Source organism: Eurosta solidaginis, chromosome 3 (genome assembly GCF_040869045.1).
Source record: "Eurosta solidaginis isolate ZX-2024a chromosome 3, ASM4086904v1, whole genome shotgun sequence".
NCBI classification, from domain to species: Eukaryota; Metazoa; Arthropoda; class Insecta; order Diptera; family Tephritidae; genus Eurosta; species Eurosta solidaginis.
In genome coordinates, this window is record NC_090321.1 from 55,227,930 (window position 1) to 55,251,958 (window position 24,029).

The following is a 24,029-nucleotide window of genomic DNA, read 5'->3' on the forward strand; positions in this document are numbered from 1 at the left end:
TAAAAGCCAACTACTTCCCATCGCCCGCCTCTCTTGATTGTAATCCAATTGGGGAGTGGCTGGGTAAGTGGGAATAGAAAATAGGAAAATATATATATGTAGGTACATTGTTAACATGTTTAAATGTGTTTGTGCGTATTCAGTAATGCGGCAGTTACCCACCGACGTGTACCGTACGTAAGGACGTTTGTCGTACGAAGCACGTTTGACCGAACTCTCAAGCCCGTAGGAATCAATGTGTGCGTCTGTGTACATGTACATAAGATATTTGTGTGTGTATTGTTTACAGATAAGCACTGTTGCCATTGACCATTTTGCATGTATGCTTATGGAAACATCAACTTTTTCCAATTTAATTTTTGATATTGTAAATGGCCGGAATACTATTAAATAAGTATAAATAGATTAAATATTTATAATCAGCACTTTTCCATATTTATTTCGAATTATTTTCACAATTTTTCAAACTTTAATTAGGCGTTTTTGCATAAAATTGCAAACGGTCAAAAATTAGCGCACAAAAGTTTACTAGGCAACTCTGTCTAGTGAGAGAGCGATCAGCTGACACGTTCTTACGGAAAAAATCAAAATTGTTTTGATTTCTACGTTCCGGGCTACGTACGTACGGGCGTTGCACGTCGGTGAGTTTTCGTTTACATCGCACACTCATAAGATAGGTCGTGTCAGCTGACACGTTTTTTCTACGTACGTTCGTGGGTAACTGCCGCATAAGTCAGCTGGGCGACATGGCCACCAAACTAACTTGGCAACAGTTCAAAATTCAATTCATTAACGCTTTCGCGTTAAAAATAACAATAACAATAGCAATAACAAAAACAACAACCACATTTCATATCTGTAACGCATTAGAGGAGAAGGGCATAATTTCACAGTTATGTAGGTATTTATGAAGGTATTTACATGCGTGCGCGTTTGTTTGTAAATGAGCAAATGTGGCAAGTTAAGTGGCAGGCAGCATTCAATTGAAGTGATTGTTTTGCTCGAATAGCAATCAAAAATAAAATAATCACAAGCAAAAAAGCGCTGAAGTCGACCTTTTCACACACTAAAAGTGTGAGTAAAAGGGTGAATGGATTGGGCATTTGAGTTGGATATGTACATACACATCAGAGTTGTTAAGGAATGCAATCACCCCGGAATGCAATCCATGCATTCCCATTCCTGGACTAACACTTTTGAACTGCAGGCTTTATTCATTATTTTGGAATAATGAATAATTTTTTTAGTTATTATTCATTTTTGTTAGTCCGGACTAATTAGTCTTCTTTGCATTCTTCAAGTGGAATTATAAAGTTTAAAAGCATTCCGCGAGTGTATAGTAATATTTAAAAGCAAAAGAAATGCAAAAGATTGTGGAATGCATTCCCTGGATTATTCCAGTTCAATGAATGCAATCCATGGAACTAAAAAAGAAATAATTAGTCCGGAATGCAGAAAGGAATAATTATTAAAATTATTCCGTACTAAAAAAATGTATTGCAATCATCTGGAGCTGTAATCAAAAGAAAACTATTCCAAATAGAATGCAATCCTTAACAACTCTTATATATGTACATATACACATATGTATGAGTTTATACATGCGTGCGATTTTTGAACTTTCTCACACATAATCTCACTATGCTTGTCATCACTGAATGCTGTGATACAGAATGTAAGCGTAAGTGTAGTCACTACACTGTAGCTTTATGTCTGAATAATGTACGTAGTAGAGTTGATATGAGCGAAATCAGACAGCAACTAAAGGCAAGATAACATTAGGTGTGTTAGAAATTTTGTTATCGGAGTGTTAAGGAAGAATTTTCGGTTTGCTAAACTAGGTTGGTTATCACAGAAGTACAGACGATTTATCGATTTCTTGTCGAAGTTTCATAAACCTTCTATCGATAACAAATCAAAGCAATGAGTTGGTCATTTTTTAAAGACTACTTTTCGGTAAGATATAGAAGATTTATCGCTTTTTTATCGAAAAATCATCGATTTATTGTCGAATATTTATCTCAAAGCTATCGATATGGCACCAAAAAGTCATCGATTTGTTATCGGAAAGTTATAGATATTCTATCGAAAAGTTATCGATTTGCAGGAAAAAGTAATAAGAGTACGACACAAATTGGAAGAGAAGCTCGGCCGAAAATGTCTTCGGAGGTTATCGTGCCTTACATTTACTTTTTTTATCGATTTAATGTCAAAAAGTTATTGATTTGTTATCAAAAAATTATCGATATTTTACCGCTTACCGATTAATTATTGATTATTTATCAAAAAATTATCGAAAATATATCGATAAATTAACACAAATTTTGCGATTTCTTATTGAAAAATTATTGATTTTGGATCAAAATCTTATCTTAGTGTTACCAATTTGTTATGGGCGTTTATCGATTTGTTATCGACGACTCATCGGTTTGCTATGAAACAGATAACGCTATAAAATCGACGACACATTTGCAGCCCGTCCTTGAACAAGCCGGTAAAAGTCCAATAAGAAGTCGATGATCTACCGATAAGAACTCTGTAACAAACCGATAACTCAACGGCTATAATTTGCTCAAAGTAACAGGTCGATAGTCAAATAATAAGCTGCCGGTATCGGTTGTTACAGATAAGAAGCCGATGAAGGTCTTTTTAAAAAACCCGAAATTATTCATTTGTGGTAGGTAGAGTTGCCTCCGTTGTGGTTTAACTTTAACCCCTGGGTGATCTCTAGTGAGCTTTTGTGAGTTTTCTAGAGCTACATATGTTTACACATCGAACTGGACGAGTACTTGATACTTATGCTTTTTTTCGGTTTACCGCCGTTACTCCTTTTAAGGGCCTCACTTAAGACTTGATTTAGCGTCGAACTGGTTTTATGCTCTGAATACATAGTTGCAAAAGCCAATGTTGTCGTTGTGTTAACAGGGATTCACGGCAAGGGCCAAATGGCTCATTGAACGTGGGCTTAAATTTTCAGTATAGTACACTAACGAAACCTTATCTGCGGTATTAAAGAGCTGATTCCAAAGAGGATGAGGCGGCACGTAGAACTCCATGACAAAGGGGAGACCTTCTGATTGCTCACGTCCAAATATACATGTATTAAGTTAATGTGAAAATTACAACAACCTGGTAACACCACTCCGATAAAATCGGTTAAAGGGCTAACTGGGTGAGGTGCAGGGTATCTATATATCTTAAATTAACACAAACGTGTATTGTAATATATTTCATTGCAGAGCAAATTGTGCGTTGGGCTGTAGACCCGCCTTATAGAGAAAGATGAGAACTTCAACAAAGCCTAGAATAATAGGACAACTTATTTTCGACGACGAATAATGCAAGCGATTAAGGGCATAAGATTTGAAAGCGGGTACTTGGATTGTACAGTCATTTGTGTAATTGGTACCTCTGCCTGGCAGGTTGGCATTCTCGTGGAAGAAAACGTTGTCACTACCGCCATCGAAGAAATGCAAAGGTATAGCTAAAGAGCTAAGAATATTCTCGCGGTAGGTTTATCTATCGTAAGAGGCGACTACAATCTACGTCGATTAGTATAGTACTGCCTATAGTAGTGTCACAAAATAAGCCTTTCAGAAAGCGTTTTTACGGCTGAAGCAACAACAACGAAGGGACACGGAAATGAACCAATAAGCGCGTTACACTCTTTTTCGCCAAGTATCAAAGTTACACTAAAATGATAGCCCTTCGTCGGGGAAAAAATTCCCCAGTCGCTCAAAGTTCACTCCTGTGCACAAGCGCCTCGCCACCAAGAAGTTCCATTTGGCCTATTTTGAAAGCAGATGTATATTTATGAACTGGCCAAGATTTGTTAAGAATTGTCATTGCGAGACTGTCCGAGTTTAGGACTTCGTATAATGAAGGGCTTCGGACTAACACCTAACCTCCCCTTCACTCCCTCTCTCTCTCTCTCCCTCTCTCTCTCTATACCTTCTCACCATCCCTTGCCCTACCCGTTCTCCTCTCTGTGCGCGTTTTCTTTCCTTACCTTCTATCTCCCTTTTTCCATACTTCTCGTCCACACTCTCTGTTCCCCCCTTGACGTTCTAATTTGAAAGGTTTTCCCCTGTCCTTTTCAGTCTCTTTCAAATTTATTTCTTTTTCTTCTTTGAAAACAGTCTAATGGGTATATTTTCAAATATTCACGTGTTTCTTTTGCATATTAAGACATCATACTTTAATCATGTGATGTGAAATTTAAGTTGAACGCGTAAGTGAATCCGTATCCAATTGTGATTACCGTACATACAGCAACAAAGTATGAATGTATGTATGTATATAAAAAAATTGTGGAAATATGGACGTAATAGCCACTGGCCATTTAAATAGTCATTCACTCCACCGTCGCTTAATCGTCTTGGAAAAGTGTGCAAACAATTTGACGGTATGTTGCTTCAGTTGCCTAAGCGTCTTGTTTGTTTGTTTTTTTTGTTGTTTCTAAACAACATGTCGAGTGATTATATTGTTGTGGCTATCAGCTGAGCTGAGATTACTGGTAAACTGTATGCATGCACAATGCCGATGTTGACGCATGCGCAATTGGTCATAACATAAAATTATATTTGAATTTGAATTTATTTGTATGCTCGTGTAACGGCGTTGAGGTGGATGGCCAGACAATCGATTTGCAAATATTATGTATGCTTATATACTATCTGAATACGATATATACGGGTTTTATGTATGTATGTAAATGTCAAACATTATTTATGACAATGAAATCCAATAAGACTTTGGTCGTTTACAAAACCAATACAAAAAACAGTTTATGTACATAATAAATATGTAATCAGCGCAGTTGAATTGCGTTTTTCTACAATGTAATTATATTTTAAGTAGGTATGTATATATTGCTATTTTTATTTATACTTTTTATTTATTTACATGGTAACCAAACGATTATAGGTTTGCTCTTTTAATTTTTATAATTTTGTCATAACACTTTTTGCTGCTCAATTTTTGTTTTGTTTTGCTCTTATCTTTCTGCCTTTTTTTGTTGTTCTTAATTGTGGTCTTGTTTTCTTTCTGCTACAACCCGTTACTCTAATTACACTGACGTTGACATGCAACATGCCACCGCCAAACCCGTCTCCACTGCTTACGGTTGCACTCGTTCTACTTGCGCATCTACATATGAGCTTCATAACTGGTTTGGCAAGCGCTTTTGCTCTGTGCTTTTATATTTTTAAGCGTTGATCGTTGCATTTTTGTTGCACAAAATCTTGAATACAGAAAGTGTAACAGAAGTTTGATTAGAATGATGGCACTTTCGGCATGGTAAGCCAGCACGCCATCTCAATATTATAGGGGCCGGCAGACATGGACTAAGCGGCTGTGCTGGCTAGGCTCTATTTTGCGATAGAATGAAGGTTATCCCACCCAGAAGCGCACATATATTTTCAGAGGTAATAAGAAGCTTCTCTATTTGTTGATAGTCATTTCGATAAGGATCTTGGTGTTTCTAGCTGTGGTGAGGTGGCAGCGTGCTCCGCCTACCACACTGAGGATCCTGGGTTCACGCGGAGTCGGCATAAAACATGTAGGTCCCGTCCCGACAAATTGTAGGAAAAATTAAAAAGAAGCATGACGAAACTGGAAGAGAAGCTCAACCTTAAATCTCTTTGGAGGCTATCGTAATAAAAATTTATAAAAAAAATTAAAAAAAAATCAATTAAACAAAATAATCCTACAACTAAAATTTTCAAACGTATAAAAATAATCATGGAAATAAATATAATTAAATATACTCGAATAATTTAAAAAGGCTAGATAAGTTTTTATAATCAATTAGTCGAATGTTCGAAACTAATCAAATAGTCGAAAATAATCGAAAAGTTAAAAGTAATTAAAAATAAAATAAAAAGATCGTCGAATTAAAAAAAATCAAATTGTGAGAAATAAATGCATAATTCTACTTTGAATAGTTAAAATAATAAAAAACGTATGATCTTTGATTGAATCGTCTATTCATAAAAAATTTATGGAGAACCAAATAATCAATTAACAAAAATTAAATACAGAGCCAAAAAGCCAAATGATTGAACAAAAGAAAATCAAGAAAAACTACAAAAAATCTAAGAAGTAAGAAGTCTAATTACTTAAGATTTTAAAATAATAAAAAAAATATATGTATACCAGAAAATTAAATAAATTAAAGCAATTTAACGTAATCACTTCATTGAAAATAAATAAATAGTCGAATGATAAACCATAATCAAATAATTAAAAATAATCGCATAGTTAAAAATTGTCAAAATATTATAAATCATTAAAAAAACACAAAAGCCTTAAAAATTAATCGCATAATTAAATTTGATCAAATTTTGTAAAACTAATAATAATCTCAATATTTGTACTTAAAAATAGTAAAATAGTTAAAAAATAATCATGTAATATAAAACAATAAAATTATCTGGAATACCTTGAAAAAAAAAAATCAATTCATTAAATAAAGTCAAGTGTCAAACATATACAAATAATCAAATAATTAAAACTAACCGTATAATCAAATAAAATCAAATGATCGAAACCTAATAAAAATTTATGTATTTGTATTTTGTAATTGAAAATAAATAAATATACTGGAATAAATATTAAAAAAAAATCATCAATGACATATAATCAGATGATAAAAAACAATAGAATAATTAAATTATCTAAAGCTAGTAATAATCTATAGTATGAAGTATTTAAAAATAACAAAATAATTATGTACTTAAAAATAATTAGTTATACTGAAATAAATAAAAACAAATCTATTAAATATGATCAAATTATATTAGAAATAATCCAATTATTAAAACCAATAGAATAAAATAATATCGTATATAAAAAATCGTAACATCAAAGCTAATCAAGTGAATAAATATGATGAAATAATTAAACATAATCGAGGAACCGAAAAACAAAATTTTCAAAGATTAAGAAGTCTTATAATTAACAAATATTAAACAATTAAAAGTTTTCAAATACCCAAAAATATTAAAAATAATAAAATAGTTTTATAATTTTTTATAATTAAAATTTTTGTAATTAAAATTATTTCAATAATAAAAAAAAAAGCTTTCGGAAACTTAAAGTAGTAAACAAATTTAATGTTGCAAAGTAAAAAAACAATTTAAAATTTGTATGCAATTATAATTATTGATCACACTGGAATAGTTTACAACGATCAAATAGCTAAATATAATCAAACAGCAACAATTAAAATAACAATCACATAATTAAAAACAGTTGAATTATTAAAAATGATTACGAAATTGGAAAAAGCGGTGAATTAAAGCCAATTAAATGATTGAAAATAATCTGTTACTTAAATATTATTTAGTCGATAAATAAAAATTATAAAAAACTAAACGATTTGATATTAAAAATGGATAAATAATTGAAAATAATCGAATACCTAAAATAATCGAAAAGTAAAAATAAAGCCGTAATAAAAATAATTTAATAATTAATTTAAATCAAATTAACGAAAACTAAAAGTAATCAAAAAGTCTAGTGCGTAAAAATAAAAAAAATAATTAAAAATTGTCGGCATAACTTAAAAAAATCAATAAGTAAATTATTATCAAACATTCGGATAAATGAGAATAAAATATGGTAAAATTATAATACAGTTAAGAATATTCAAACAATTAAGAAATAATCTCGTGTTAAAAATAGTCAAATAACTAAAAATGGAATGATTACATGTAATCAAATGATTAAGAGATTTAATAAATCCTTAAATAAAAAATCGTATATTTTAATATAATCAAATAATTAAAAATTGTCGTATTATTAAAAATACTTTAAAAACTTTATATACCCGAATAACTTTAAAATAACCAGAAAATTAAATATATTCAATGGTAGAATAATTGAAATAACAAAATATTTACAATTACGCGCGTAATTTTAAAAAGTTCTAATTCCGACCTGAAAGAAACTAACAATTCAAATAAAATAAAAGTATAAATTTAATTAATCAAATTATCATAAATCAATAGTGGAATAATTATAACAACTGAAAAATTAAAAGTGCTCAAGTAAATGATACTAACAAACAATTACATCTAAATAAAATAAAATAGAGCGACTACAAAATACTTAAATAACTAAACGTTTTGAATCACCAATTGTTTCTAACTACACGTTTTTTCATATTTTTATTATTTTTCGCTAAATAACCGTGAGACACTTTTTAATTTAATTTTAAATTATCTACATAATGTTGAATAATCGTCAAAATTTAAAAATAATCTTTAGGTTATTTTATATAAGAGCTATTTGGCCGGTGGTGTTTAAGCGAAAAACGAAGTTTTCCTTAATCCTCCTATGCATTTCGGTACATTTTGTAACTTTCTCAGGGAGATCTGTTTTATTCATAACATAAAACAATAAACATTTTAACACGACATTGAGGATTTAACTTACATTAAATTTAATTAAATTTAATAATATAATAGTTTTGACGAAATTTTGTAAATTTAATTAAATGTAATGTAAGTGAAATCTTCAATGTCGTGTTTAAATGTTTATTGTTTTATGTTATGAATAAAAACAGATCTTCCTGAGAAAGGAACATAATGTACCGAAACGCGTAGGAGGATTAAAGAACAACTTCGTTTTTCGCTTAAACACCACCGGCCAAATATCTCTTATATAAAATAACCTAAAAATAATAAACATTGGCCCATCAAACAACTTTAAAAATAATCGATTAATAATACTGAATATGAGAAAATATAAAATTTGATATTAAGAATGATTGGATAATTGAAAATAATCTAATACCTGAGAAATCAAATCATCGAAATGTAAAAAAATTTAAACTTAATAATTAAACGTACTCAGGTGATTAAAAAAACAGTTTAAATAAAATAAAATTAAGGGATAATTTAAAGTAATCAAATAATCATGAATCAATTGTGGGTTAATTAAAACAACTAAAAAATTAAAATTAATGAAGTGAATGATAAAAAAAAAATTAATTACAAACTAATCGCTTAGTTGATGGTAATATACATTTTAAAAATAATTGAGCGATTTTTTCTAATTCAACGTTCTTTTTTTTCATATTTTTATTAATTTTTGCTAAATAACAGAGATTATTTTTGGCATTTTTTAATTTAGTTTTAAATTATCTACATGTTGAATAATGGTCAAATTTTAAAAAATTCAAAATTAATTGATTAATAAGATTAATTTTTCACAAATCGTTGTTTTTCATTTTGCAGTATTTAATTTGCAAGCTTTGAGTGCTAACACAAATTTTATTATATATCTGCTACACCTTTTTCAGTTTATATTCGGAAAGTTACAATTCACATTCAGAATTTCCATTTCATATTCAGAAAATTACAACTGATATTCGGAAAAGTGGCGGCCACCGTGGTGTCATGGTAACGTGCTCCGCCTACCACACCGTATGACCTGGGTTCACACCCCGGGCAAAACAACATCAAAATATTAGAAATAAGGTTTTTCAATTAGAAGAAAATTTTTCTAAGCGGGGTCGCCCCTCGGCAGTGTTTGGCAAGCGCTCCGAGTGTATTTCTGCCATGAAAAGCTCTCAGTGAAAACTCATCTGCCTTGCAGATGCCGTTCGGAGTCGGCATAAAACATGTAGATCCCGTCCGACCAATTTGTAGGGAAAAGCAAGAGGAGCACGACGCAAATTGGAAAAGAAGCTCGGCCTTAGACCTCTTCGGAGGTTATCGCGCCTCACATTTGTTTTTATTTATTTTTCGGAAAATTACAATTTATATTCAGAAAGTTCCAATTGATATTTAGAAAGTTATAATTAATATTCAGAATTTTCATTTTATATTCAACAAGTTACAACTCATTATCAGAATTTCCATTTCATGTTCAGAAAACTGCAATTGATATTCAGAAAATTACAATTTATATTCAGAATTTTTATTTGATATTCAGAAAGTTCCAATTGATATTCAGAAAGTTATAATTAATATTCAAAATTTTCCTTTCATATCCAGAAAGTTAACATTTCATATTCAAAAAATTGCAATTCATATTCAGAATTCCATTTTATATTCAGAAACTTACAAGTGATATTCTCAAAGTTACAACTCATTTTCAGAATTTCCATTTAATATTCAGAAAGTCGCAATTCATATTCAGAAACTTTGAATTGATATTCAGAAAGTTACAATCGGAATTCAGAAAAATTTTGAAGCGTGTTTTTATATCTTACATTCAATGGAATGTTAAATTAATTGGAATTTTCTGAATATGAAATGTAATTTTCTGAATATTAATTGTAAGTTTCTGAATTTGAAATGAAACTTCTGTTTACGAATTGTAGCTTTCTCAATATCAATTGCATATTTCTGAATATCAATTGGAACTTTATTAAAATGAATTGTAGCTTACTGATTATAAAATGGAAGTTCTGAATGTTAACTGGAATTTTCTGAATATCAACTATAATTTTCTGAATGTGAATTGTAATTTTCTGAATATTAAGTGTGCTTTTTTGAATATGAAATGAAACTCTGAATATGCACTGTTATTTTCTGAATATGAATTGCAACTTTCTGAATATAAACTGAAAAAGGTGTAGTTTGAGTTTGAATTGACGTTTCCTTGTCCTATTCTGATTTTCAGAAGTTTAATATTTAGATTTTATTTCTATTTACATACGATTTGCGTTTAATTTCATACTAACTTTTCTTGTTCATTTTCTTTTCATTTACTTGTCTTTACCTAACTCAGTTATTCAAATTTATACAATATCTGCATTCGATAAACTATTTAATTTATAGTATCAAAATCAAACCGAACTTTGCGTAATTCCATTTTTAATCAAATTAGTTAGAATTTTATTTGTCAAAATTTATTGTTATTTTTTGATTTGCATTATTCACACGTTATGTAAGCTTTTTACCCGCTGATTAATAATTTATTTTCACATTCATCAACATTCTCACAGTTAATTAACATCATTACGCTCAAAGCTTAAATTTTTCTTCGCTTTTTTTGTTATTATAATATTTTAATCATATTTCATTTAATCATTAATCAAAAATGTTTCAAGTGTCTGCTGATTCATGCACTACAATCAAATAAAAAAACTCAGCAAACCAAGTTATTCCCCATACTTGGCTGGGTTGGCGCTGTTAAGTGTTCTTAGCGCTGGTCTGTGTTGCTAACTTATTAAAAATAATAAATTTGCTATCTTTGCACGTTTAATGTTAGTGAGGTTTTTTATTTTTATAAATTTTTTTTATTTGTTTTTTTGCTGATTGCAGATAAACATTTGTGTATACTTCACACATTTAATTATATTTCATATTTGCTTACTTGTGCTACTTTGTACGTGTGATAGAACCTTTTTTTTTGCTTCTACAAAGTACTTTATCTCTTAAATACTTCATGAATGTAGCCTTTTATAAATTTTATTTGGTTTGAGTTGTTTAAATTTTTCTAAGCTCAATATAAACCCCGTTTTGCCGTAGTGTCTTTTTTTCAACACACTAAATAATTGTTTCCGACTTTTTACCCAAATCGTTACGTTTGTATACTCAGCTGAGCAGAGCTCACAGAGTATATTAATTTTGTTCGCATAACGGTACCCCGTAACGGCATAAACTAATCGAGATAGATATAAACTTCTATATATCAAAATGATATGGGTGAAAAAAGAAATTCATTTATCCATGTCCGTCCGTCCGTCTGCCCGTGAACACGATAACTTGAGTAAATTTTGAGGTATATTAATAAAATTTGGTATGTAAGTTCCTGGGCACTTACCTTAGAACGCTATTTAAAATGAACGAAATCGGACTATAACCACGCCCACTTTTTCGATATCGAAAATTTCGAAAACCCGAAAAAGTGTGATAATTCATTACCAAACATGGATAAAGCGATGAAACTTGGTAGGCCTACCCACTAAAACGTAACCTCCCACGGCCCGCGCAAATACCCGTACCTGGGACCGCGTTTAGCATTACTACGGGTACGGGTGCGCGCAACGTGAGCTCTATGGCTACTCTCACGCTAATGGGCTAGGCATCCGTCTTCTCGTTTACTGATAAGTATATGCCTCACATATGTGCTGACCGTATCCCATCTGTCTCTTCGACAGGTATTGATGACACTGCCCGGGGATAGGTCGCCAAGTACCTCTTCTACCCTCCTTCGCTGATCGGAGAAGTGCCTGCATTCGTAGAAGGTGTGGCGTACATCGTCTATTTTGCCACAGTACAGGCAGCTCGGGTTATCAACCTTACCCATTCTGTGTAGGTATTTGCGGAAGTAACCGTGTCCCGTTAGAAACTGGGTCAGGTAAAAGTCTACCTTTCCGTGTGGTCGCTTCAACCAAGGATTCAGTTCAGGGATTAGTTCCCTAGTCCACTTTCCTACGATGCTGTTGCTCCACTGATCTTGCCAGTGTCGGATCGATTCTTCTCGCGCACCTCACTCCCAGATATTTCGTTGAAGCGAGTGTTTCTATTGGCTGGTCCCCAACCATCATGTTCCTGGTAGTGGGAATACGTCTCTTTGTGAGGATGACGATGTCCGCTGTTGCTAACTGGAGACCGTGCTCAGCCATCCACCTATTTACATTGCGCATTACCTGGTTTAATTTTAGCTGTGCCAGCTTGTAGCTTGGTGCTATTATCACAGCTGCTACGTCGTCTGCAAAGGCAACGAGGAAGGTGCTTTCTGGCATGACTAATCGAAGAAGACTGTCGTAAGTTATATTCCAGAGATCGGAGACCCTGGGCTGCTCCACCTATTATTTTTACCTTTTTTTGACCGTAAGTGGTTTCATATATTAGATACCTCTCCCTTAAGTAGTCCCTTAAAATTTCTAACAAATATTGCGGTACTTTGAAAGTGCTTTCTAGTGCCTCAAATATGGCCTCCCACCTAGCTGAGTTAAAAGCGTTTTTGACGCCCAGCGTGACCAGCAACACTCTAGGTCGTGCTCTGCGGCACGCTGTCTCGGCTTTCTTGACTGCGTCTATAACTTCTGCTATGGCATCGATTGTGGAGTGCCCCCTCCGAAAGCCATGCTGTCTGGGAGACAGTCCTCCGCCGTCCTGTTACGCTCTGGTGAGGCGTTGCTTCAGGAGACTCTCCATCAATTTCCCTGCTGTGTCCAACATACATAGGGGACGGTAGGATGATGGAGAGTTGGGATCTCCTTTCCCTTTTGGAATGAGAACCAGTCGTGCCGTCTTCCATATGGTGGGGAAAGTTTTTCTTCGATACATTTGTTGTACATGTGTAACATAAATTCTGGGCAGTTATTTGCAGCTAGCCTAATTGGCTCCGCGGGTATTCCGTCGGGCCCAGGTGCTTTCCTAGGTTTCATAGTTCGCACGGCAGTTTTAAGCTCTTCTTCTTGGAATGGTTCCACGTTGCGGTCTTCATGGGTAACGTCCCCGTCCTCCCTAGTTGGGTGGGAAACAGACCATCCACAATGTTCCTTATTTGGTTCTCGTCCATCAGCTGGTTGGGCGAACGGAACTTCTTCATTACTATCTTATATCCCTACCCCCAGGGGTCTCGATCCACTTCCTCGCAAAGCGCTTTCCAGCACGTAAGCTTGCTTTGCTTAATGGCAGCACTAAGAGCTTTATTCGCTCCTTTGTACGCTTCCGACTTTTCTAGAGCCTCAGGCCTGCCGCGCGCGCGAGTTGCTAGCCTTCGCATCCTGTGGCATATTTTCCGCAGCTCCGCAATTTCGCTGTTCCACCAGTATACCTGCTTTTTACCCCTCCACACTCCTCCGTGGCATAGAGAGATTGCAAGCGTGGCGAAGACAGCTCATTGTCTTTTCAACCGTCTCTTCCGTCGCACTGGAGTTGTTGATTATCCGTCGGGCATCCCCCAGTACTGATGCGAAGAACGTGGCAGAATCGACCTTGGATGCGTCCCATACTATTGTTCTATATGGCCCGTTCGGAATCTGCCTCTAACCCGGGTCGTTTAGGTGGAAAGTGATGTAGTTGTGATCGCTGCCAGTCAGATCCTCTATGACTCTCCATCCAGCAGCGGTCAGCAGCAGGCTTTCTGGCACTAGTGTTACATCGGGGATCGAGTATCCAAAGCCTGGCCGTCTGTATGTAGGGCCCGTACCAGTGTTAAGCACGTTCAAACCGAGTTTGGCTGTCATCTCAAGGACTAACCTTCCACGAGTGTTAGTCTGCGGCATTTCCCATTCGACGGCTCTTGCGTTAAAGTCTCCCGCCACAACCAAGTTACTAGTTAAGTCCCTCAGGTCGTCTTCAATAAGTTCAAGCTTGTCCCTGAACGTTTGAATGGGATCATTCGGGGACAAGTAGCAGCTTATTATTGTGGTATTATTCGTAGTTAGGCGGACGTAGCCTTGTCCGGCAACACGATTCACAATATTGGCGTTTGCATCTGCCGTTCAGATTGCGGCGGTGCCGGTGTTGTCTATGTGCCAATCATTTCGGGCTCTATAAGGTTCGCTGATGATAACGCAATTAGCTTTATGGTCTAAGACCAACTGTTGTAGTAGCTCATCAGCAAGTCTGCTCCGGTTTAGCTAGCCTTGGATAAAACTAATCACTATTGAATTGAGATTTTGGCCTTTGCAACAGCGAGTGCCGCTCTGAAAATGCTGCATGCTCCAGATCCAGGGACATAATCGAGCTTCTGTGTTGGAGCGGATAAAATTTGGTCAACTGGACCCAAAGTGGCAACCATGGTCTTGCCCTCATAATCCAGCTCTTCTTGGAATTATAGCAAGTCGGCTGGATTGTTGCTCGCATTATGCTACTGCAAAGTCCGAAAAATATCAGTAGATGCACAGCCTTTTGTGGAAATATTTGATCTGAAAGAAGCTTTTACTGAAGGTCTTATGCTTCGTCACTGCCAAAGGCATACGTTTTTTGAAGCAATTTTTCGCTTATTGCGCCCACAACTTTCTGCATGTGAGTCAAAATACTCCTCACAAGGCCAGTACGGCTGATTACTATTTTATCAAACTTGTTTGGTCTATTCGAGGTAGTGCTTATTTTAATTTATTTGCCTCGTTCTAATTTTTTGCATTTCCTTCTTTGCTATGTTATCGTAGTTACCAAGGGGCTTACCCCTTAGTTGACTTATAGTCAAAAGACTGTTTACATAACTAATTTTTAATATAACTTCATGTTACTCACGTTCTATTTATTCTAAAATTATGAAACAAAGTAGTGCCATGTTATCAGTTAATTTTTGTTTCTGTGTATGAGAACGCAAGTTCTAGACTATTAGCAGTCAAATAGTTTTTTTAATTTTTAATGCAATTATAATTTTTTTATTTCATATCACTTGACGAACTTATATAACTTTATATATATATTTACACTTTATTTTTTTATTTATTTTTGCACCTTTGAAATAGAATAATATGACTCACTCTCGTATAGCGTCAGCGACACACTAACTCGCTGACTTACTGACATAAAACGAACTAACTTTACTCGAATTTTTGCCGCGCATTTAAACTCTAAGCAACTGTACTTAAGCCTTGTGTTGGCATTTACAGTGTAAATATATAACACATGTTTGTTAGTATGTTTATAAGACTGCACCAGAATCAATTTTATTTTTTACTTTTCCATCCCAACATTTGTGTCTGGGAAATTTTGCCTTCAAGTATGGGAATTTATAAACTGTATTTACCGAGAGCGCTTAAATAAAAGAAAGCTGCATTGGGAGGCAATAAATATATGATCCGAATATAGACAATAACAAACAGAATCTTAAATTATTTAACCTTCTTTTTTTTTCATTTTATTTTATTATTATTCTTTCGTATTTTTAATTACTTTATTTGCATAATTATGTTTTAGTAATACTTTAATGTCAAATAAACGTGTTAACGCTTAGTGATCACTTTTTAATTAAGTTAAATTTAGTTCACTTATTATATTTTGATTAGTTTTACGTATTTTTTTAATCCAAACAATCGAAATCATTTTTGACTAATTCGACTACATTTTGTTATAATTAAGTTTATTTAATTTTTTCCAACATTCTTATTAACTGATTATTTTTGCCATTTTTTATAGAAAATAACCAGGTTCTTTTTAGGTAATTTAAATAATTTGATTGTTTTCAAAAATCGATTACTTTGACTATTTTTGAATATTACGGACTCATTCAGTTCATATGAGGTCTTTATGAACCGGCCAGTTCAACCGTGACTATTTACTATAATAACGATTACAGTGATTAATTTTGAGTAAATTTATTTTAGTTAACTGATTATTTATTGATCATTTTAGCTTACTTTTTTGTTTAATGACAAATAATCGCGCTAATTTTTGGTAAATTTGAGCATTTAATTGTTTTCAGTATCTTATTTTTCAATTTCATCGTTAAAAGATCGCGGGTTTATTATTTTATTTTTTATTATAATAAGACTTTTGCTTATTTTTGTAATGGAAAATAATCAGGATTATTTTTGGTATTTTTAGTTATTAGATTGTTTTTAAATATCGACTATTTTTTATATTTCATTGTTATGTATTTTATCGATTACGATTATCCAATATGAATAAACTGATTTTAGGTAACTGATTATTTATTGATTAATTTCTCTTATTCTCCTTAAAGCAAATAATCGTTATAAATTTTGATTAATTTAAGTATTTTGTTATTTGTAATTATCTTTAATTTCAATATTTTTCTGATTATTTTTTGTTTATTTTTTATTTGAACATATCGTGAATATTTTTATTAACTTAAATCTTTTGAGTGCTTATAATTAACTGACTTTTTTATTGACTTTTTATTATTTGATTACTTTTGACTATTACTACTTTTAATAAAAACGAATTTCTGGGTTACTAATTATTACTTCTTCAAAGGCAAATAGCCGTTTTTATTTTCAATTAATTTGAGCATTTGAGCTTAGTTATCTAACTTCTAAATTTCGTAATTGATTATATTTGTTTAGTTTTCAAATGGGAAGTAATGGTGGTTATTTTTGATATTTTTAATATTTTTAATTGCAACTTATTTAAAGATTTCCTAAATAGCAAATAAATGTGATGACTTTAGAAAAACAATTTTTTTTAGAATTATAGTCATGCGATCGTTTTGTATTATTTAATTATTATAATAATTGATTAATTATTTTTATTTATGTTTTTAATGGTAAATAATACTGATTGTTTTGAATTATTACTCTACTGTTCTTACTTATTTTTTAATACTTTTTTATGACAAATAATCGTTATGAATATTGAAACCAAATTAAAATTTTATTTATTTTTGATAATTTTTGATCAACTGATTATTTATTATTATTAATTTTATTCTTATTTACCAATTGTTTGTTAATAGCAAATCGAATAATCTTCATTTTCTGGTTAAGGCTGTTTTTTCCTTCGATCAATCGGGAGTTGAATAATATTCGATTAACCAATTGAACATTATTCAATCAACATAAAAAGGGGGCTGTAAAAAATGTCTCGCTATCCATGGGTCATTAATTTCTTCAATCAATTACTCAATCAAAAGATTTGGTTAATCAGGAAGGCTATTAATCGATGATTATTATTTCTGGCTGATAAACACTTAACTTGTATTGATTCAGAATGAGAACTAATCGTTTGAAAGAAACATTCAAGAAGTTTTTTTAGTTGATTAGAATAAATCGATTAATTTAATAATTGAAGTAGTGATTTATCACAGTTTTGAGTAACTAAATAACCGCGCACCACTTATGTAAGGCTTTCTGCGAAATAACACAAATGTTTGAAAATATTTGAAATTAAAAATTTTTAATAAAGTAAGAAAGATTTGCTATAACATTTTTTAAAAATGTAATTAATCAAAATCCAAATAATCAGTAATTCGCTTTTCGATTCATCGGAAAATTGATTAGTCGAGTAAACCTTCTTTTGGACTATTAAAAAAAAGTTAAGCGAATAATTGAGTCAACGAAAATGTGTTTAATCAAAAATGTATGCAATTAATCAATTTTGATTAGTAGAAATACTCCTCTAATCATTTTATTCCATAACGCACACATGGATCAATAAGGTGCTAACTCAAAAACTGAAATTTCGAGTTATGAGTAACACAACGCATCCCAATTCATTACATACCGAACTGTATATTTTTTCACTTTCACTAATCAGTGATAACAAAAAAAAATTACATACAATAACAAAAATGCGAAAGACTACCCTAAAATTAATGATTTTAAACTTTCATCAGCATATTATAAAAAACGTATAAAAAAATTCTAAAACCGTCTAATGTATACTAATATTCATACATTAATATGTAGAGCTGGTTGCTTGGTTAGCTCGAAACGTAAATATAACACATGACAGGCAAGGCGAGTAAAGTATGTAACATGCCATGACATGGCATAGGCGAACAGGCATGCTGCCAGGTAACTACTATGTATGTAGCTAGGTCAAGATCCAGTAAGGCGGCAAGGCTTTCCGGCAACGATGCAACGGGGTAGAGATCAAACAGGCTGTTTTAGTGGGTTTGGCTGTGATAACAAACAAAAAAACACAACATTTTTAAGAGTATAAAGAATTGCAATTGTTTGTTAGCAAGTATTATTGCTGAGTCAAGTTTTGTTGAAAATGATGCATTTGTTATTAACTTATATATATATATATGTATACAGCACCAAAAAAAAGGTAGTAATGTAAATAAAAAAATATATTGACTTTAAATTGCTTTACTTTTACGTTTTCGTAAGTTGTTGTTGTATTTTTTTTTATATTTATTTAATATTAATTAATATTACAATAATTTTAAACCAGATAAATTACTTTTATTTGTGTAACTTAAGCGTTTTTCCGCCTCCGATTTGTAAGTCGGCTAACATTTTTTTTGTCCGCCTTTTGAAATGCCAAACAAGCTATGATATCACTTAAAGTTTGGTAAACAATTACTTAAATGTCATTTGTTATATACTCACGTATAGCCTTTAAATATTTACTTATTTATACAAAATGTTCACTTACAAACTCATTTGGCAGCTCTTTCACATGCATTGACACACACAACTGCACACATACATGTGTTTCAATGCATTAAATGTTTATCATACGCCCTGTAGTCACTCTGGCAAATTTATATTGCGTTTGAATGTTTGTTCTTTAATTGCCTATTGTGTGATTTAATTCTTTTTGGGTTTGTCATGCGAATAAAGCGTGTAAGTCCGACGCTTAACCTTGTACGCATTTTTTTTGGCAATTACAGTTAGTTTTATTTTTTAGATAAACCATTGACATTTAGAGGACAAAAAAGTGGGAAATTGAAAAAAAAACAAGTAAGGACGGGACTGTCTTCGGCTATGCCGAAGACTTCATACCTTTCATGAATGGGGCTGAGCAATAATCTTATCCCGTTCGTAATCTCCAAGTAATCGGATGTATAAGATAAGAAATATATAGTGAACAGATGTACATACCTAAACGAATTTTAAGATAAATATAAAATAAACAAGTAAGGAAGGCTAAGTTCGGGTGTAACCGAACATTACATACTCAGTTGAGAGCTGTGGAGACAAAGTAAGGGAAAATGACCACGTTGTAAAAAGAACCTAGGGTAACCCTGGAATGTGTTTGTATGACATGTGTATCAAATGGAAGGTATTAAAGAGTATTTTAAGAGGAAGTGGGCCATAGTTCTATAGATGGACGCCATTTAGGGATATCGCCATAAAGGTGGACCAGGCCTGACTCTAGAATTTGTTTGTACGATATGGGTATCAAATGAAATGTGTTAATGATAATTTTAAAAGGGAGTGGGCCTAAGTTCTATAGGTGGACGCCTTTTCGAGATATCGCCATAAAGGTGGACCAGGGGTGACTCTAGAATTTATTTTGTACAATATGAGTATCAAATGAAAGGTGTTAATGAGTATTTTAAGAGGGCGTGGGCCTTAGTTCTATATGTGGACGCCTTTTCGAGATATCGCCATAAAGGTGGACCAGGGGTGACTCTAGAATTTATTTTGTACAATATGAGTATCAAATGAAAGGTATTAATGAGTATTTTAAAAGGGCGTGGGCCTAAGTTCTATAGATGGACGCCTTTTCGAGATATCGCCATAAAGATGGACCAGGGGTGACTCTAGAATTTGTTTGTACAATATGAGTATCAAATGAAAGGTGTTAATGAGTATTTTAAGAGGGCGTGGGCCTTAGTTCTATATGTGGACGCCTTTTCGAGATATCGCCATAAAGGTGGACCAGGGGTGACTCTAGAATTTGTTTGTACTATATGGGTATCAAATGAAAGGTGTTAATGGGTATTTTAAAAGGGAGTGGGCCTTAGTTCTATAGGTGGACGCCTTTTCGGAATATTGTTATAAAAGTGGACCAGGGTTGACTCTAGAATGCGTTTGTACAATATGGGTATCAAACGAAAGGTGTTAATGAGAATTTTAAAAAGGAGTGGGCCTTAGTTCTATATGTAGACGCCTTTTCGATATATCGCCATAAACGTGGACCAGGGGTGACTCTAGAATGTGTTTGTACGATATGGGTATCAAATTAAAGGTATTAATGAGGGTTTTAAAAGGGAGTGGCCCTTAGTTGTATATGTGAAGGCGTTTTCGGGATATCGACCAAAATGTGGACCAGGGTGATCCAGAACATCATCTGTCGGGTACTGCTAATTTATTTATATATATATGTAATACCACGAACAGTATTCGTGCCAAGATTCCAAGGGCTTTTGATTTCGCCCTGCAAAACTTTTTCATTTTCTTCTACTTAATATGGCAGGTGTCACACCCATTTTACCAAGTTTTTTTCTAAAGTTATATTTTGCGTCCATAGACCAATACAATTACCATGTTTCATCCCTTTTTTTCGTATTTGGTTTATAATTATGGCATTTTTTTCGTTTTTCGTAATTTTCGATATCGAAAAAGTGGGCGTGGTCATAGTCGGATTTCGGCCATTTTTTACACCAATACAAAGTGAGTTCAGATAAGTACGTGAACTGAGTTTAGTAAAGATATATCGATTTTTGCTCAAGTTATCGTGTTAACGGCCGAGCGGAAGGACAGACGGTCGACTGTGTATAAAAACTGGGCGTGGCTTCAACCGATTTCACCCTTTTTCACAGAAAACAGTTATCGTCCTAGGATCTAAGCCTCTACTAAATTTCACAAGGATTGGTAAATTTGTGTTCGACTTATGGCATTAAAAGTATCTTAGATAAATTAAATGAAAAAGGGCGGAACCACGCCCGTTTTGAAATTTTCTTTTATTTTTGTATTTTGTTGCACCATATCATTACTGGAGTTGAATGTTGACATAATTTACTTATATACTGTAAAGATATTAACTTTTCTTTTAAAATTTTAATTAAAAAAAAATTTTTTTTAAAAAGTGGGCGTGGTCGTTCTCCGATTTTGCTAATTTTTCTTAAGCAGACATATAGTAATAAGAGTAACGTTCCTGCCAAATTTCATCATGATATCTTCAACGACTGCCAAATTACAGCTTGCAAAACTTCTAAATTACCTTCTTTTAAAAGTGGGCGGTGCCACGCCCATTGTCCAACATTTTACTAGTTTTCTATTCTGCGTCATAGGTGGAACTCACCTACAAAGTTTCATCGCTTAACCCGTATTTGGTAATGAATTACCGCACTTTTTCGATTTTTCGAAATTTTCGATATCGAAAAAGTGGGCGTGGTTATAGTCCGATATCGTTCATTTTAAATAGCGATCTGAGATGAGTGCCCAGGAGCCTACATACCAAATTTCATCAAGATACCTCAAAATTTACTCAAGTTATCGTGTTAACGGGCAGACGGACGGACGGACGGACGGACGGACATGGTTCAATCGAATTTTTTTTCGATACTGATGATTTTGATATATGGAAGTCTATATCTATCTCGATTCCTTTATACCTGTACAACCCACCGTTATCCAATCAAAGTTAATATACTCTGTGAGCTCTGCTCAACTGAGTATAAAAATAGGTAGGTACTTTGTATGAGGATGCAAAACTTCACGTTTTTTGTGGTATGCATGTAAAAACTATGACTACGAATCACGTATTTCAAAAGTATATGACGTAAACGTAACTATTTGATGAAATTTGATGCATTTTGAAGCTTCTAGCCGTAAAAAAGGGGCAAAAATGACAGTTTATATGGGGTATATAATATATATACCACCGATCTCTATGATTTTTTCAGACAACAATATATACTATATACGTAAGCATTTGGTGAAATGTGAAGCTTCTAGCTGTTAAAATGGGGCTGAAATTGCGAAAATATATATATATATACTATACATATATACTATATATACCACCATATATATGCTATATATACCACCGATCCTTATAATTTTTTCAGACAACAATATATGCTATATACATAAGCACTCGTTGAAATTTGAATTCTCTAGCTCTTAAAATAGGGCAGTAATTACGAAAAGTTTCTTATCTGAACAATCGGTTATGGGGATATATACTATATATACGACCAATCTCATCAATTTATTCAGACAACAATATGTGCAATATACGAAAGTATATGGTGAAGTTTGAAGCTTCAATCTGATAAATTGAGGAAGATATGACAAAAATCCTCTTTTTCTGAAAAATCGGTTGCATGGAGGATATATGCTATAGTGGTCCGATCCGGCCGGTTCCGACAAATGTCTAATCGGACACCTAAATACACCCGCTCACCAAATTTTATCAAGATATCTCAAAAATTGAGCGACTAGTTTGCATACAAACAGACAGACGCACAGACGGACATGGCTAAATCAACTCAGCTCTTCATCCTGATTATTTCGGTATACTTAATGGTGGATCTATCTGTTTTCCTTTAAGGTCTTACAATTTTGGGATTCGTGACGAAATTAATATACCATTTCATTTTCATGAAAGGTATAAAAAGTTTTAAAATGAACATAAAAGAAATTTAATTAATCTACACAAAGAGCACGAGGCAAATTTTATGTATTTGCGAAAACTGTTCCCAGTTGAAAACTGGTCCTGGTGGTCAACTGTTCCTAGTTTAATACAGTGCCCAGTTGGCAACTGTTTCTAATTGAAAACAGTGCCCAGTGCACAACCTTTGTGAAAAATGCTATCGGTAGAAAGCTTCAAACTTTTCCCATTCTAACACAAAACCGTTTCTTGATAAAAATTGTTTCCAGTTGAAAAAATTTATTGTTTAAAACTATTTCTATTTAAAAACTGGTCTGGCTTTAAAATTGCTTCTAACTATCTGGACTAGGGCAATTGCTTCTAGCTTGCTCCTAATCGAAAGCTGCTCCCAAATGAAAACAGCTCCCGAACTAAAACTGTTCTCAGTTGAAAACTGTTTTTAGATGACGTGTGGTTCCTTTATAGGGCTGAAAACGGTTCCCAATTGAAATAGTTACCAATAAAAAATATTAGAAAGCTTTTCTTAGTTGACAACTGTTCCTTGTTAAAATATTTAATTAAAGTTGAAAATTGCTTTTAACTTAAAATTTTTCGCTCTAAAAGCTGTTCGTCGTTGAAAGTTCTTCCCAATTTAGAACTTTACCTAGTTGAAACTGAGCAGTGTGGTGATGATGCTGGTTACTTATTCTAACTGAAAACTCTTCCCAGTCGAAAACTATTTCCAGTTAAAAACTGTCCTGGCTTTTAAATTGCTTTTAGCTATCTGGAGTTAACAATTGCTTCTAGCTTGCTCCCAGTTAAAAAATGCCTTCAATTTGAAATAGCTCCCGAACTACAACAGTTGAAAACTGTTCTTAGATGACAAGTGGTCCCTGTACAGAACTAAAAAATGTTGCCAATTGAAAACTTGTTTAAAAGAGTGAGGTAAAGCTGGTTACGGTTAAAAACTCTGTTCCTAATTGAAAACAGTTAAGCTAATAACTGATTCTAGTTATATGAAAACAAATTTCGGGAAAAAAACTCTTTTCAGTTTAAAACTTGTCTGACTTTAAAATCATTTCTAACTAAAGAATGTTTCCACTTGAAAATTTTATTGTTGAAAACTAGTTGGCAACTGTTCCTAGG

At 33.0% G+C, this 24,029-nt stretch overlaps 1 protein-coding gene across 7 annotated transcripts in view; it reads right to left on the reverse strand.

Annotated features, from left to right (window-relative positions):
* The window catches only part of hebe, a 104,147-nt gene that overhangs the window by 13,597 nt on the left and 66,521 nt on the right, over positions 1–24,029 (reverse strand). The window contains exon 1 of one of the 7 annotated variants that reach the window (XM_067771781.1): positions 15,410–15,470. The exons of 4 other annotated variants lie outside the window; for them this stretch is intronic. In XM_067771781.1, coding sequence (XP_067627882.1) covers positions 15,410–15,455 — 46 coding nt within the window. In that variant the 5' untranslated portion in view covers positions 15,456–15,470. 2 more of the 7 variants (XM_067771787.1, XM_067771782.1) reach the window with 2 other exon arrangements.